Below are 13,309 nucleotides of genomic sequence, written 5' to 3'. Positions count from 1 at the left end.
AGCGCGTACCTGCAGGGCGACTTCCCGCTTTCAAGTTGTCCCGTCATCGCGATGGAGGACTTCAAACTTGAAGTGGTCGGCACTCATGCTTGACTTGGTCTTGATCGCACCCGGTGGTGCGCTTCGCAGAGCACAATCGGCGCCTTCTCGAGAGATCTAGTTAGCAATTCACGCGAACATTAAAAGAAAGCATGGAGAAAGCAACCTTTGTCAGGTGGGGTGTTGCCAATTGGTTTTCGCACATTGGCGGCTTTTGAGGGGGAAAGAGGTTGGTATCGACAGACTGGTTGCAATCGATAAGAGGCGCGTGGCATTCATCTCAGAACAGATAAACAGAGTTATTAGTGACTCGATGACTGAGAGAAATATGAATGCTTCGAGTAGGCAAAAATAAAGAGGGCACAGAGGAAGCGGCCATCGGCTCGGCCGTGCAAGGCTCTTTTGTTTGCGGATGCTCTCAGGGTTTTCGAGCTGCGGCTGCTGCTAGACTGCCTGATGCCGCCACCTTGACACTGAGGACGGCCACTCACCGCTCTGCGGAATGTATAAGGCATTCTGTAGCTGAGAGTCAAGGCTTGCTGTCGGTCGTGTCCAAGAGAATGTTAAGCAACTGACACGAAGCTCCCCAGTCTACTGGAACCAGATGCGTGTGGTGCTGCGAAGGTCCACGGGCGGCCGCACCTGAATCCAAAACTGCTAGGCCACCCATCCTACCTGTCTCCTTTGGGGACTTTTCGGCTGTGCGGTAAAGTATTGAAGACGGTGGGGAAAATTCGACATGTATTACTTGCTCTTAAAATGCACGCTACACAATGTGTGTCCCTCGCAATCCCGGCTCCAAGCACAAAAAGCAATGGTCCTCCCAGCTCTGCCACTCCCATGGATGGTCAAACAGCTTCACTAATGGCTGTCTTCTGTCTTCTTGTCGTCACTCCTCGGGCCAGTCTCGGAGTTTGTTGTTGCTGTTGTCGTAGTCATCGTTTCTGTGTTCTCCTCGTGCTGAGAACCTGTCAGCGAGCTTGTTGTAAACGTTGTATGGCGAGAACATACGGGTTGGATAGAAATTTCGGTCGTGACAGTGATGCCGGATAATCCGGACAAGAATCCTCCTCCGCTGTGCTGGTGCTCCGATTCATCCGCAGCGTTCTCTTCGACGTTGGTGGTCCAGCAGCGCGACCGCTCCTCCGCGCGCGTGGCCTCGTTCTCGGGGGTGGTGGACATAATGGGCGGAACTCGCAGGTTGCTAGCTGATTCTGTTAATGCAGCTGCTCGTACGTTGTGGCGGAGTCTGGTCTCACTGATTCTGCTGGTCAACTGCTGAGTGCGGTTCGGCAAGGACACGTCGGTCAAGTCCACAGTCTTCACGTCTGTCCAGTTCAATAATACGTAGGTCGGTAAGGTCGGTAGTGTCGAGGATGATGTTGGCAGGTTTTTCAACAAGCGCGGCTTCTCCACGGGAGCTTGATCGGCAACGGTTTTTGGCCCCGGCCCGTCAATACCCTTGCAGATCGAACACGCAGCGGCCACCGCGAGGTTCGTGTCTGGCCGTTGGAAAGGGAGAAGCCGCTTTCAGAAATTCCCACCCGGCTCCATTGCCAAGTTAGCGAAATGAGTTTCCAGTCTCAACCCCTGATCAGCAGCAGAGAACCCCCGCAAGTTGTCTCGTTACCATCCACTCAGACACACTGGAGCTGCGGGCGGATTTGATCCCAGCCAACGTTTCCCAACGGTCGACGTGCGGCACCAGAATTTGCGGAGTTGAGGCTCCGCCGCAGCTGTTTGTGTGTTTGTGGTTGGCCGATGTCGAAATGGGGCTCTCACTTCCCACTTCCGGGCCCAGAGCCATGGAAGGGTGGGTGTCCAATGACAGCGGGGCGCCCTGTCTTCAAGTCTTGGAACCAACCGCCGGAGATGATTTTTTTTTCACCGAACGAAGCCAGGCTCGAGACGGGAACAGTTCCGAATCTCCGGCCAGAGCCAGGGCATCCTGTGAGGTTCCGCAACCTCCCGACTAGCTTCGACATCCTTGCCGCTGAACGCCGCCCGTGGTTTTCATCTTAATTACGTATGCTCGCCACGAGAAACTGCCGCAGTGTATCCGTAGATTACATATATCTCACCTGAAACAAATTTATCCTCATTCCTATTTGAGAAGCCGAAGCAACCTGGCTTGGCGCCATCATCTCCAGCTACTTATTACAACGGTTTGCTTCAAGTTTGCTTGCGTCGCATTCCGTCAGACATCTCGCACTCTGATGCTAGAGTTTGCCGAGAGCGGCTAGTCCCCTTGGGTCCTTGACAGTGGGAATGGGTAGGGGTCGTTGGATGAGAGTAAGTGAGTTCTGACCAACAAGACACCGCCGACGGCAAAATAGACTTTACAATTACATGACCGAAAGCTTCACCGCTACATGGCATGAAGTTGTCCTCGTCGCCGCTTCCCCTGGCTGAGCTGCAGTTGCCATGTTCTCTTTGCGATTGACTGCCACTCTGTCATTGAAACGGGACCTGAGTATATGAATACAGCGCAATGCCAACTGCTCGTTTCCTGAAGTCCATTTGCAGGCGAGCAACTGACTGAGGCAGCTGCTGTCAGCCCACTCCGAGGCGAGGACTACAGCTACTTCATTCCAGTGAAGATGGATCGCACGCATGAGTGACTGGTCAGCGTCGCAATCATCCCACTTTCATTTGAAGTACATATCGGCACCAGCGCGTATCAGCTCGGACACCACGTCGGCTGGAGGCGCGCTGTATACCCTGCCAGCCAATGCCCATCCGCGTCGATGGTATAAAAATGTCCCAAAAATTGGGGGACCGACATCAGACTCGATGGGTCTCCTGGCAATGAAGGGATGATGAGCTAAAATCAATCGGATCAGCTCCAACTCTCCCCCATCCAAAGCCAGTTCCCATCCACGACCAATGGATGTGCCGGCTTTCAGAAGAACGCCTGCAGTATTTGTTCTTTGGGAGGCGATTGCCAACTCAAAGGGTGTGAAGTTAGGAAAGGAATCGTAGTCATCTTGAGAGCTGCCCACTGCGGCGCCAGTGTTGACATTCGCTCCATGGTCCAACAAAAACTGAGCCACATCGTCGGCGCCGGACATGGCAGCGGCATGAAGTAGATTGATTCTGGCATTCCAAAACGCTCGATTGACATGGGTCCTCGCTCTTTGACTTCGTTGCATGTGGAACCATGATGGTGGTTCCAGTTCCGCAGTATAGATTTCCGCAGCGACAAAGACTTCTAGACTTCCCGCTAGGTATCGGCTTCTCGAACTAAGCGCACTGAGAACTACTTGTTGGATATGGGCGGTTGTGCCTTCCAACCCGGCGGTGCCACTGGAATCGATGAGGCAAAGGACAAGCCGTGGCAGCATGTAGGAGAAGAAGAACTTCCTATGCAAGACGGATCCAGAGGGTGCTCGGAGGCTTCGGCATGTCCGCATGATCGATATTAAGTTCGTAGGTTGAAGGCTATCCAGGACAATCTCGATCAGCTCAGGCGGCATTTTCTCAAGGGATGTTCTGATGCCATCCATAACTGTTTGAGGATACCGAGCCTCAAACGTAAGTGATAATGGTAGAAGATGGACTAGGCATTAGGGCAACAACTTCTGGATTGTCGATGGCAACCTCCAGAACGGGGAGAGTAGAGGAATGGGAGCGGGGAAACTACGTATATCTAGCCCAAATTACCAGCACATGACATATTTGCGTTACACAACGCCATGATGTAGAAAGCAACACATTTATGCTGTAAGTTTTGAAGCCAAAAAAGCAGGCTGGCCTCTGTATGTCTTGGCTGTCTCGGAACGAAGGCAAATCGGAAAGCCTTATTCTTGGACCCAGACACTAGTCATGTTGTGCAACAGTGCTAGGCCGGAATCGAGAAACAGACATACAGCTTTGTGCCACCTAATGGATGACCAGATTGCCGACGAGCAGCAGTTAACAGCTGTTAAAGTGCTTACACCACGAGTAAGCGATTTGTTTTCCTCAAAGAGTTGAAGTTTTGGGCATGGCTTGATCTGATGAAGTAAGTAGCGGCAGCAGAGATCAACCTTTGCTTAAGTCCGCCGTCTTTCTTTGAACCTCCCAGGGCTTGTAACGTTTTTTATGGGGGGCTTTTTTCTTTTCTTTTTTTGGCATAGGTCTGTTTGCTCGCCAGCACACCTGCCGTCTCTGAAAATTCGCAAGGGAGGTAGGCTTGGATATGACCCCACAATTTCAATATCATCTCCCGCTGCGGTGGTATCGATTCTTTCGTCTGCGATCTGAAGTACGCCAGAGTCGTCACAAGAGTGCTTCATATACAAAAACCAGGCTTTGGGGCTGTACCTACCGCGTTTCGCTACCGTCAACTGCCACAAACAAATCCCCAGTACGCGCCATTCTGTCTGTGGGTTCGAGCAGCTGCATTGACAACATCCTATCCGTAAAGCCCAGTCCTCAACAAGCCAACGGCCTTTCTTCTTCCTACACGACCTCACCTATTAAGCCGATTTCGAGTTTGCCCGCCAATCTCATTATTGCCAGGCGACTTTGGAGCGCCGTACTTCAAACCCCTACTTCCCAATCGGTTATCACAAAGGCACTTCGTACAATGTCATTCAGCCTGCCATTGCGCAATGAGAGAGCAAAGCAAGACTCGGGTGTCCCGTCTCCCAGGGCTTGTAAAGAACCGGGAAAAATTGACCACTCAGCAAAAATGAGGAAAGCATGGGTCACCCGAAGAAAGAATCAAGCAGCCAGAAAAGCCAACGCACAAGCTACTTCGACGAGTTCTCAGTCAAAACGTAAGTTCTACCGTGCTCAATGAGTAGATTGCTAACTTTGGATAGCTGAACAAATTCGAAGCATGGGGGAAAGCGACAAAGAGGCTGACAGCACGGTGTCCGATATTCAAGAACCGGCTCGTCTGATGGTTACGTTCAATGTCCGGGAGATCATGGCAAGGATCAAAGCCCGATGCAACAGCAACAGTGAGGCAGAGCAGCCTCCACAGATCTTTGGACGAGAATCAGAGATAGAAGTACGTCTTCGTTCCATACTAGGGGCAACGCAATTGACACGGGCAGTTCCCAGCGGAAATATCCCAAGATCGAGTCGGTGAGCGCCGCAGAGGCTCTCAAACTTTGTGGGATATTCTCAATCGAGGGGTCAACGTCATCGACTCTATCGCCTCTCATCGTATCGTCTTTGCTGACGGAACTCATAACATCCAGCTCTACGCCGTTATCAAAGGAAACCACCTATACCGAACCGGTTGGAAGACGGAGCTGGAACTGAGTTGGATCGCCCTGTCTGAGGTTACTGCATACTGGGCTTCATTCCCTGGAGGACGCGATGGCGCTATCAATTCAATCAGCCCTATTTTCCCGAAGAAGCGAGTTCTCGTGGTTCTTGGCCATCGCAAGAGACGCTACGGCCGGCTTGAGCTCAAGGTGCTGTACCAAGGGGTGGCTCCAAATCCCATCTGGGTGGAGGATTGGAAGGTCCAAGTTGGTCAGGATTTGGACGCACGCACCATGAATGACTACTGGAAGGCCATCGCCGTACAGCCTGGACCGTACGGTTTGCAAGAAGTTGTGGAGGAAACAACGCTGGAGCTCAATAATCAACCAGACTGGCCGATGACCATGGGGTCTTTATGAAGTGGAGGAATCAAGGGCATATGAGCGTCTTGTCTTCGCATATGCCGGGCAGGCAATTCAGAAGCACAATTTTGGCGGAGCTTGTAGAGCATCACACGACATCGGCTGCTCAAAGATCGACTTTGCTCGCTTGCCTCCCAACAGCATTGCCTCTCCGTAGCAATGCAAGAAACTTCACAGGGCTCGGCTAAAGAGCATTCACACTTGGTCATTTAAGGAGTGCACTGTCTTATTGCGGAAAGAAAATTTGATTGCTCTGTTCATAATGCGCATCTGGCGTCATCGGTCCCATTGACAGATCCTTCAGACCTTGTGCGGGCGTGGCACTCATGAAAAAGCTGTCACCATAATGGGTCAGTTCGGGTGTCGAGGAAACTGGCCTTACAAGCAGGTGCGACTCACTCCCAACAGATTTCAAGCGCGTATCTTTGAAGCGACTCATTCCACTCGATCGAATGGAGATTGGCAGGACTATGCACAACTGCCGACAGACGCTTGCTAGACCGTGCCGCAGGTGCTCAGTTCAGTTTGCGATCGCCGGCCAATATGACGACCGTACGAGCTGCACTGGAGAAGACTTCCAAGGCGCTGGCGAAAGCCGGCTCGGTGTCCTGCAGGAATTCGCTGTTCATGCTGGATTTAGCGACCATGCGCGAGAGGTGGACCAGCTTCTCGGTAGCTTGATCCATTGCCATCACTGTCAATATGTCAGAAGACTTTCTTGAGAAGGGGTGATTGCCTTACAAGAGCGCATCGTCGAGTCAGATGCTTGGGAGGAAGGGCTCGGAGGAGCGTCGTCAACAGCCGCGGTGGATGTGACAGGGTCGTCCTTGTCCTTGTTCTTGGACTGGTTGTTGGTACCGTGATCCATCGTCAGCTTTCAGGTTTGCCGCAGCTGTTGTTGAGAGATGTCTTCGGAGTGACTCTGGTGTTGAAAGCAGCAGAAACCGTGATAGTCAGCTGTCGCAAAAATGGCGGAAGGGAAGTTGTTGGATCCAAGTTGCCGGTAAGACAGGAGTGGGTTAGGCATTGGTGAGAAGCTGGGGTCCATAGCCTAGGGTCTGCACAGTTACCACTTCTGCCCTCCGAGTCTGCTCGGGAGGAGACACCCCGCTTCAATCAAATTTTGCACTGCGGAAGAGGTTGTTAGAAGTTGGCACCTCATGCAGGGCGTTAGGTACCTTTTCTGAAAGAATTCCCTCCTGGTTTGATCTCACAATGAGATAATCCTCACAGAGATATCACTCATTCACCCAACGTCTTCTTTGTCCTAATGTTGATATTGAAACTAGCCATTGTATGTCCATGCAAAAGTTATCTTATAGTCATTCAAGTGGAAGTTTGGGATTTGCTATTAAGCTTACTATTCATGTTTCTCTGGAAATAATCGAAATGGTTGTTTAGCATTGGTGCTAAACACGACAGGCCCGCGGATTCCACAGTATATAATCACCCTGCCAATGCAAAACCGGCGAGTCTGAGCCGATTCCAACTCAAAAATAGCCGCGACACGTTAGGCGAGGATCGGCGACTGCTGCTACACATTCACTCCTTGGCAAAAACATATCGCACTCACCTTGCATGGGGCAACCCCCCCAAACCTACTCAGTATTCTGATTTCAGCAGCTGGACGTGTTCTTCTTGCAGATGGATGTACGCGTGATGACCGCAGAGTGCCCGCCGAATACGATATTGCGTCAGACAAATAGTTTTTCGTTGTGGTCAGGCTCACAGAGTTTCTATTCAGCGATTGAAACTAACACATGGGGTTGTGCTGCTATTATAAACTATATTGAGTAGAATTTCTTGGAACTTGAATTATTTTCTCTTTCATCTATTATCGTCTGCTAGTCATCAAAGTCCGAAGCTCTGCCATATCTTCGTAGATCATTCAAAGTCGTTGTGCCAAAGTCAAAGTCTTTAAACTGCTCCTCCAGTGTGCGGTGGGCGGGACGTGGTTTTCTCAGCTGTTCATCAAGTTCGTGGGCCTCGGCCATTTGCACCGTGAGAGTCCCTTCCGTACTTGGGTCTGAGGCCTTGACGTTCTTGTCGGACTTTTGCCGGGAACGTTCTCTGGTCCGATGGAAGCTAAACAAGGGACGGAGTGTTGGTAGGCAGCAACATATCACCGCACTTGAATAACTGGTCAATAGATTCCACCTACGTTGGCAATTGAGCTTGTACACGTACCAGTATGCCTCCAGACCGGTCCAGATCATTAGATCGACTGTTCCCCAAGTCGGATCTTTGAAGTCAAATGTTGTGACTTTGACTAGACGGATAATGGTTATAAAACAATTGCTAACCCTCATTATCAGAAGCCGTGTAGAAGAGCCAAGGTAAAGTTACGCGCTGGACCAGAGACATGACTTACAAGCCGCCAAACACAAAGGACATCAACAAAAGCATTTTCTTGTACCATGACATCCGCAATTGTGCCGCATAAGGCATCGGAAGAATGATGAGAATGAAATCGGTGATGATACTGCCGACCGCTATGCTGATATAGAGTTTCGAAATATCGATGCAGTTTCTGTGGTTTGTCCAGAAGTTTGAGACAGGATTGCAGGCCAGAATCAGCGGTAGTGTCTGGTATAACCTTGTCAGCGGGCTTCCTACCCATCGCTGGCCAGCCACTCCAATTGAATTCGCCAAAAAGTGTGTCCTTGACAGTTCGTGAGCAATGCAATAATGTTACTTACAGCGTAAATTGCCCAAGCCATGATGAAGGCCATCAAGCCGTACAAGTAGTATCGCGCGTTAAAGAGCCCAAATATTCGATGGTATAACACCACAAGAGATAGCCTCGCAGTCGCCAGTCCAAACGGGTACAAGATCTCGTTCGCGAATATTGTTTGGTAGAAGTAGACAATGTTCATCGGATCCTCCTCCTGAACCACGACTTCGTGTCTGCCGAGACCGAATCGTAGCCAAAGCATGGTCCCGGTGAACACACCAGCGATGAAAACCTGTAATGTTTTGGTTAGTTATGTTCTAGCTGAACCATCCAAGTCATTCCATCTCAGGAAAGCGGCATGATGTTTTGACCGCAGTGGACCGAGAGGTCGTGGTCGGGCAGAAGAACCTACCAGGCTTGCTATAGCCAGCCAATCATCCCACGTGAACCTCCTCCCCGACACTTTTGCCGCAGCTAATCTCGCCAATACGGAGATAATTGACAGAAGGAAGAATGTCAGATGTATCGCATAGACCTCATCCGCTCGACTCTCGGCTCTGAAGGCCGAATCCTCCTCCGGGGTCATGGAAGGCATGCCTCAGCCGCGTCCAGTGACCGATAGAGGCAATTGGATGGCTGGACAATCCGGTCACCATTAGGGACGCTGTTGGATTTCAGTTTCGATGAACGAGCGAATAAACTGTAGGTAGGAGAACACTAGAAGTCCTCTGGAAGAACTCCTCGTAGTTTTAACACATGGAAACGTCGGTCTGAAACGGCTTTCCGGTGGTCTTTGCTGGTTTACATGAGCAGAGTTTGGTCATGGCATTACCTTCCAACAAAAATGGAACTTTCCATCCGAGCCTATCCCAGAAAGGTATATCGTAACAGTGCCCACGATTCATGAACCGACTTACCCCAAGAAATCATTTGACGGGGTTAGGATTGTACATGCAATTCAGGGTAGCCGGCAATGTTAAGGCAGGCACACGCGTTCCAAGCCACGGTACTTAAACTCGCGAGCCACTCGGCATGTTCGTCTTTCGTCATAGCTCTCTTCCCGGCGGGAAGGTTCCAACGGAGAACGACTAACAAAGGATTGCCCCTGTCAATACTGAGGGGTTGACTTGAAGGTTGCTGACTTCAGGATTTAGTTTTATCAATGATGCGCGCACCAGCCCTACTTCACGATTCATTCGAATAATAATCCACTAGGGTAGAGAGGTTGCCGTGAGAAATCATGGCAGGGAACGGAGAAACTGTTTGGTTTTGCGCTTCTGTGGTTAAACAGGGATGACCTTCGAGACTAATTCTAAGACTCGCTTCGGTGCGACCAACCTGGTTGTCAAATTCGGCAAACATTTCGCTTCCGAGCGACAACCAAGATAGGAAAGCGACCAGCGAATTCACATAGCTGTAGCCTCGTGAAAGCACAGAACTAATACAATAGTGTTTGCTTACACTCCATCACTCTCAATCGTAGTGAGGATCCTAGAAGTCGAAAACGCGCGAGGGATTGATTGCATTACGAGAGCTTATCATTGTTAAGGCCTCCACGGGTAAGCTCTGCATCGTCCACTTTATTACCCCCCAACCGGCACTGTCTCGTCTGATACACAACAATACGATACGCTACAGAGATCTCAATGCTCTGCAACACTCGCCTACATGAGACAAACGTCAGTGTTCCGCAAGTGACTTTTACTACATCACATATATTCTGCAACGCAGACATTGATCGAAACAGCTACATGCAAGACAAGATTATGCAGTACACAGAGCCGCAGCCTTTTACATTCTAATTACGTTATTGGCCATGAATTCCAAGCAGCTCCCATGCCTCAGCAATCACTCGAAGCGATGAAGAACTGCAACTGCCCGTTTTTGTCAGTCTTACATGTTGCCAAGAGGTGATGCAGTCTACTTGTTGGGAGATGGTAATTTGCAGTGGCAGCAGCAGTGGCAACATGCAATACTAAGTCCCTAGTTGCACGGATTGATTCGACGGCCTTTAGTGTACGTCGATCGCCGCGGATCAATAACAGCATTGCTTTTCCTTTGTTTTGATAGACTCGGGAAGTGCAATGAGTTGTTAAGTCAACAATCTTCCCCGCAATCGAGCGATCCTCACCCCAGATGCGTAGCTGTGCGCCAAGTGAAAGCCCCAACAGCGTATGATGGTTTGAAACCCCGCACTCCAGGAACATCGGCTCGAGTCGGCAAACCCCCCGGTCCAAACTCAGCTACAAAAAGGCGATGGATTCTCACGTCCCTCATCCTGCACACAGTCATAAAGATTGAAATGCGGAATACAGACGATCACGATAACCAGATGTCGGCAATTAAGTTTGAAGGATGGCTAGGTCTGGGTCCGGACTCTGCGACGGGAAAGATGGAATGGGGGTCTTTTGAACCAAAGGCTTGGACCGAAAATGACGTCGATATTCAAATATCCCACTGCGGAATTTGCGGATCTGACTTGCACACACTCCGTTCTGGCTGGGGCAAGACAGACTATCGTAAGTCTTCTGCGTCTTTGAAAAGGAAGAGAAGATGCTCTTCTAACTTTCTTCCAGCATGCTGTGTCGGTCATGAAATTGTTGGGAAAGCCGTTCGTGTAGGCTCGAATGTGCGCCACATTCGTCTTGGTGATCGCGTTGGGGTTGGTGCCCAGGCCCGGAGTTGTCTCCGGACCGATTGCCCAGACTGTTCTCGCGGAGAGGAGAATGCCTGCGTGCGAGAACGTGTCGACACCTATGGGTCTATCTACCCTAATGGTGAAGGGAAGTCTATGGGTGGTTATGCGGACTATAACCGCACCAACGGCCGCTTCGTATTTAAGATTCCCGATGGCCTGCCGTCCGAGGCGGCGGCACCAATGCTATGTGGCGGTATTACAGTCTACGCACCTTTGAAAAACTACGGATGCGGTCCCGGAAAGACGGTGGGTATCATCGGACTTGGCGGATTAGGGCACTTTGGAGTCCTTTTTGCCAAAGCTATGGGCGCCGACCGAGTGGTAGCAATCTCAAGGCGACGATCGAAAAAAGGCGATGCACTCACGCTCGGAGCGGACGAGTATATCGCGACTCTTGACGATGAGAAATGGGCCAGGAAAAACAGGAGAACTTTGGACCTTTTGATTTGCACAGTCTCAAATTCCGATATGCCTCTTCAGCAATATCTGAGCTTGTTGAAATGGGGAGGATCGTTCATTCAAGTTGGGTAAGTCTACTTTGAATGCACGCAATAGGGTGTGTCAAAAAGCGACATTTGGTTACCTTTAACTAATACGTATCTTTCAGATCTCCTGATGGAGGCAAGCTTCCCGAAATCAGTGCCTTTACACTCATCATGAATAATATTCAGGTCGGTGGCAGCAACATTGGGTCTGTGAGTCAAATCCAAGAAATGCTGGAGTTTGCTGTAAGGCGAAACGTCAAGCCTTGGATCCAGACGAGACCCATGAAGGATGCCAACCAAGCAATAGTGGACATGGAGGATGGAAAAGCGCGATACAGATATGTGCTGGTCAACGAAAGACATTTCTGAGTTTCAGGTGCCTGATACTCCTGAGACTTGCCATGATGAAGGTCTGCTTCTCGGTCCTGAAGCCTAAAGGTCAGGTCCGCGGCGAAAAGAGCTTCGGCCAAGGCATGTTTGACAACATAATCAGCTTTCAACAGCAACATGGAGAATGTATATAAACTCATCTGTAAGGGAAAGAAAGACAATTCCCGCCAGCTTTTCTTAACGCCCCACGCACAGAATCCGTGGTTCAACGTCATGAATGCGTTCTCGTCGTCTGGGGCTGGCTGCACAGTCGGTGTATCCATGTTTCCCCTGTCATATTTCTTGGAACTAGACGAGCTTGATTTTGTAGTAGAGAATCTACAACTGCGTACCGGAGAAGCATGGAAGGCTTATCGCCGTCTGCTTCAAGACCATATGACTGCTAAGGTCCTATATGAAGTAGCCTCCCCGAACATTTATATAACCTCTACCCGACTGTTAGATCTATGGGCATTGAATGCGACATTGCTACTAGGAAGCCCTTCAGCGTTGGAAAAGACATCTTCTGTGCAGCCCTCAACGCTGTCTTTGATTTCGGGCCCATGAATTCCATGGTGCATGGTGGAAAGAGCACTTATTCCACCGATTGGAAAGCTCTTCACAATAAATGACGAATACATATAACAACTTCATGAGACTACTGTCAAATAAGATTTTATCACATTCCTGCCAGCATCAACTAATCCAGCATTTGAAGCCACTTTTGAAGCAGCAGAGAACGTCATAGGAGTTACCTTCGGCAATTCTCTCGACACTGCGTGATGGTTGATCTTGATCGGCCTGAAGCCTAGCTTGCAGCAAAGGAGAAGGGCAAGAGATACCTTTCTCAAAACTCAAATACTGGAGGCTGCCAAACGACGTCAGACACAAGAGATGAATGCCAGCACCGTGGCGAGAGAGGAAGAAAGACAGCCGGTGTATTAGTGCCAAATGCAACGTTAGAAACATAGAAGGGCCAAGTAGTGTTGCAAACTCCTGTTCTGGTGTTCTATTATTCTCCTGCCTGCAAGGCCTCCTCACCCTTCTTCCTTCCATAACTACATCTTTTGCTTTCAGTCAGGCAACAGGTGGTCAGCCTATTGTCACAACAAATACGACAGCTGAAGAGGGGAACCTCAGGCACTTCACCGCCCCTCATCATCAGATGTCAAAGTATTGGCTCTTTGGTTTGAATTTTCAGTCTTGAAGTTACTGCGTTCAGATTTCGCGACCCCTTGCAAAGACACCACACTGGCGAAGTGGTTGCGCCTAGCGGCTAGCCATCTTGCCTACCGGGTATTGCCATCGTCATCGTAAGGAATCGCTTCCGACGCAAGTCGCCGCGACACCTGCGCACCTGAAAATTTTGTTTTCACACCATCATCAAATACGTCAAGATGAGTGGCAGGACGACGCCCGC

At 50.1% G+C, this 13,309-nt stretch overlaps 5 protein-coding genes across 5 annotated transcripts; 2 read left to right on the top strand and 3 right to left on the bottom strand.

Annotated features, from left to right (window-relative positions):
* Nucleotides 1-900: 900 nt before the first annotated feature.
* On the bottom strand, nt 901-1,221 carry GCG54_00013901 (uncharacterized protein; the record flags this gene model as incomplete). The annotated part of the gene is made up of 2 exons (XM_045413747.1): nt 901-999; nt 1,051-1,221. The coding sequence occupies 2 exons, from the start codon at nt 1,219-1,221 to the stop codon at nt 901-903; spliced, it is 270 nt and encodes an 89-aa protein (XP_045261826.1).
* A 3,504-nt stretch (nt 1,222-4,725) lies between these two features.
* On the top strand, nt 4,726-5,660 carry GCG54_00013900 (uncharacterized protein; the record flags this gene model as incomplete). The annotated part of the gene is made up of 3 exons (XM_045413746.1): nt 4,726-4,802; nt 4,864-5,038; nt 5,085-5,660. 3 exons carry the CDS (start codon nt 4,726-4,728, stop codon nt 5,658-5,660), a joined length of 828 nt encoding a protein of 275 aa, XP_045261825.1.
* Nucleotides 5,661-6,178: 518 nt separating this feature from the next.
* GCG54_00013899 (uncharacterized protein) lies at nt 6,179-6,531 on the bottom strand (the record flags this gene model as incomplete). The annotated part of the gene is made up of 2 exons (XM_045413745.1): nt 6,179-6,357; nt 6,405-6,531. The coding sequence occupies 2 exons, from the start codon at nt 6,529-6,531 to the stop codon at nt 6,179-6,181; spliced, it is 306 nt and encodes a 101-aa protein (XP_045261824.1).
* Nucleotides 6,532-7,507: 976 nt separating this feature from the next.
* GCG54_00013898 (uncharacterized protein) lies at nt 7,508-8,932 on the bottom strand (the record flags this gene model as incomplete). Its single annotated transcript, XM_045413744.1, has 4 exons — nt 7,508-7,961; nt 8,035-8,249; nt 8,363-8,629; nt 8,750-8,932. 4 exons carry the CDS (start codon nt 8,930-8,932, stop codon nt 7,508-7,510), a joined length of 1,119 nt encoding a protein of 372 aa, XP_045261823.1.
* Nucleotides 8,933-10,639: 1,707 nt separating this feature from the next.
* GCG54_00013897 (NADP-dependent alcohol dehydrogenase 7) lies at nt 10,640-11,889 on the top strand (the record flags this gene model as incomplete). Its single annotated transcript, XM_045413743.1, has 3 exons — nt 10,640-10,856; nt 10,914-11,562; nt 11,643-11,889. The coding sequence occupies 3 exons, from the start codon at nt 10,640-10,642 to the stop codon at nt 11,887-11,889; spliced, it is 1,113 nt and encodes a 370-aa protein (XP_045261822.1).
* Between the last annotated feature and the right edge of the window lie 1,420 nt (nt 11,890-13,309).

The sequence above is a fragment of the Colletotrichum gloeosporioides genome (genome assembly GCF_011800055.1).
Source record: "Colletotrichum gloeosporioides strain Lc1 chromosome Unknown consensus_60, whole genome shotgun sequence".
Lineage (NCBI taxonomy): Eukaryota > Fungi > Ascomycota > Sordariomycetes > Glomerellales > Glomerellaceae > Colletotrichum > Colletotrichum gloeosporioides.
Note: the sequence above shows the minus strand (reverse complement) of the source record. Positions and strands in the feature narration are given on the sequence as shown.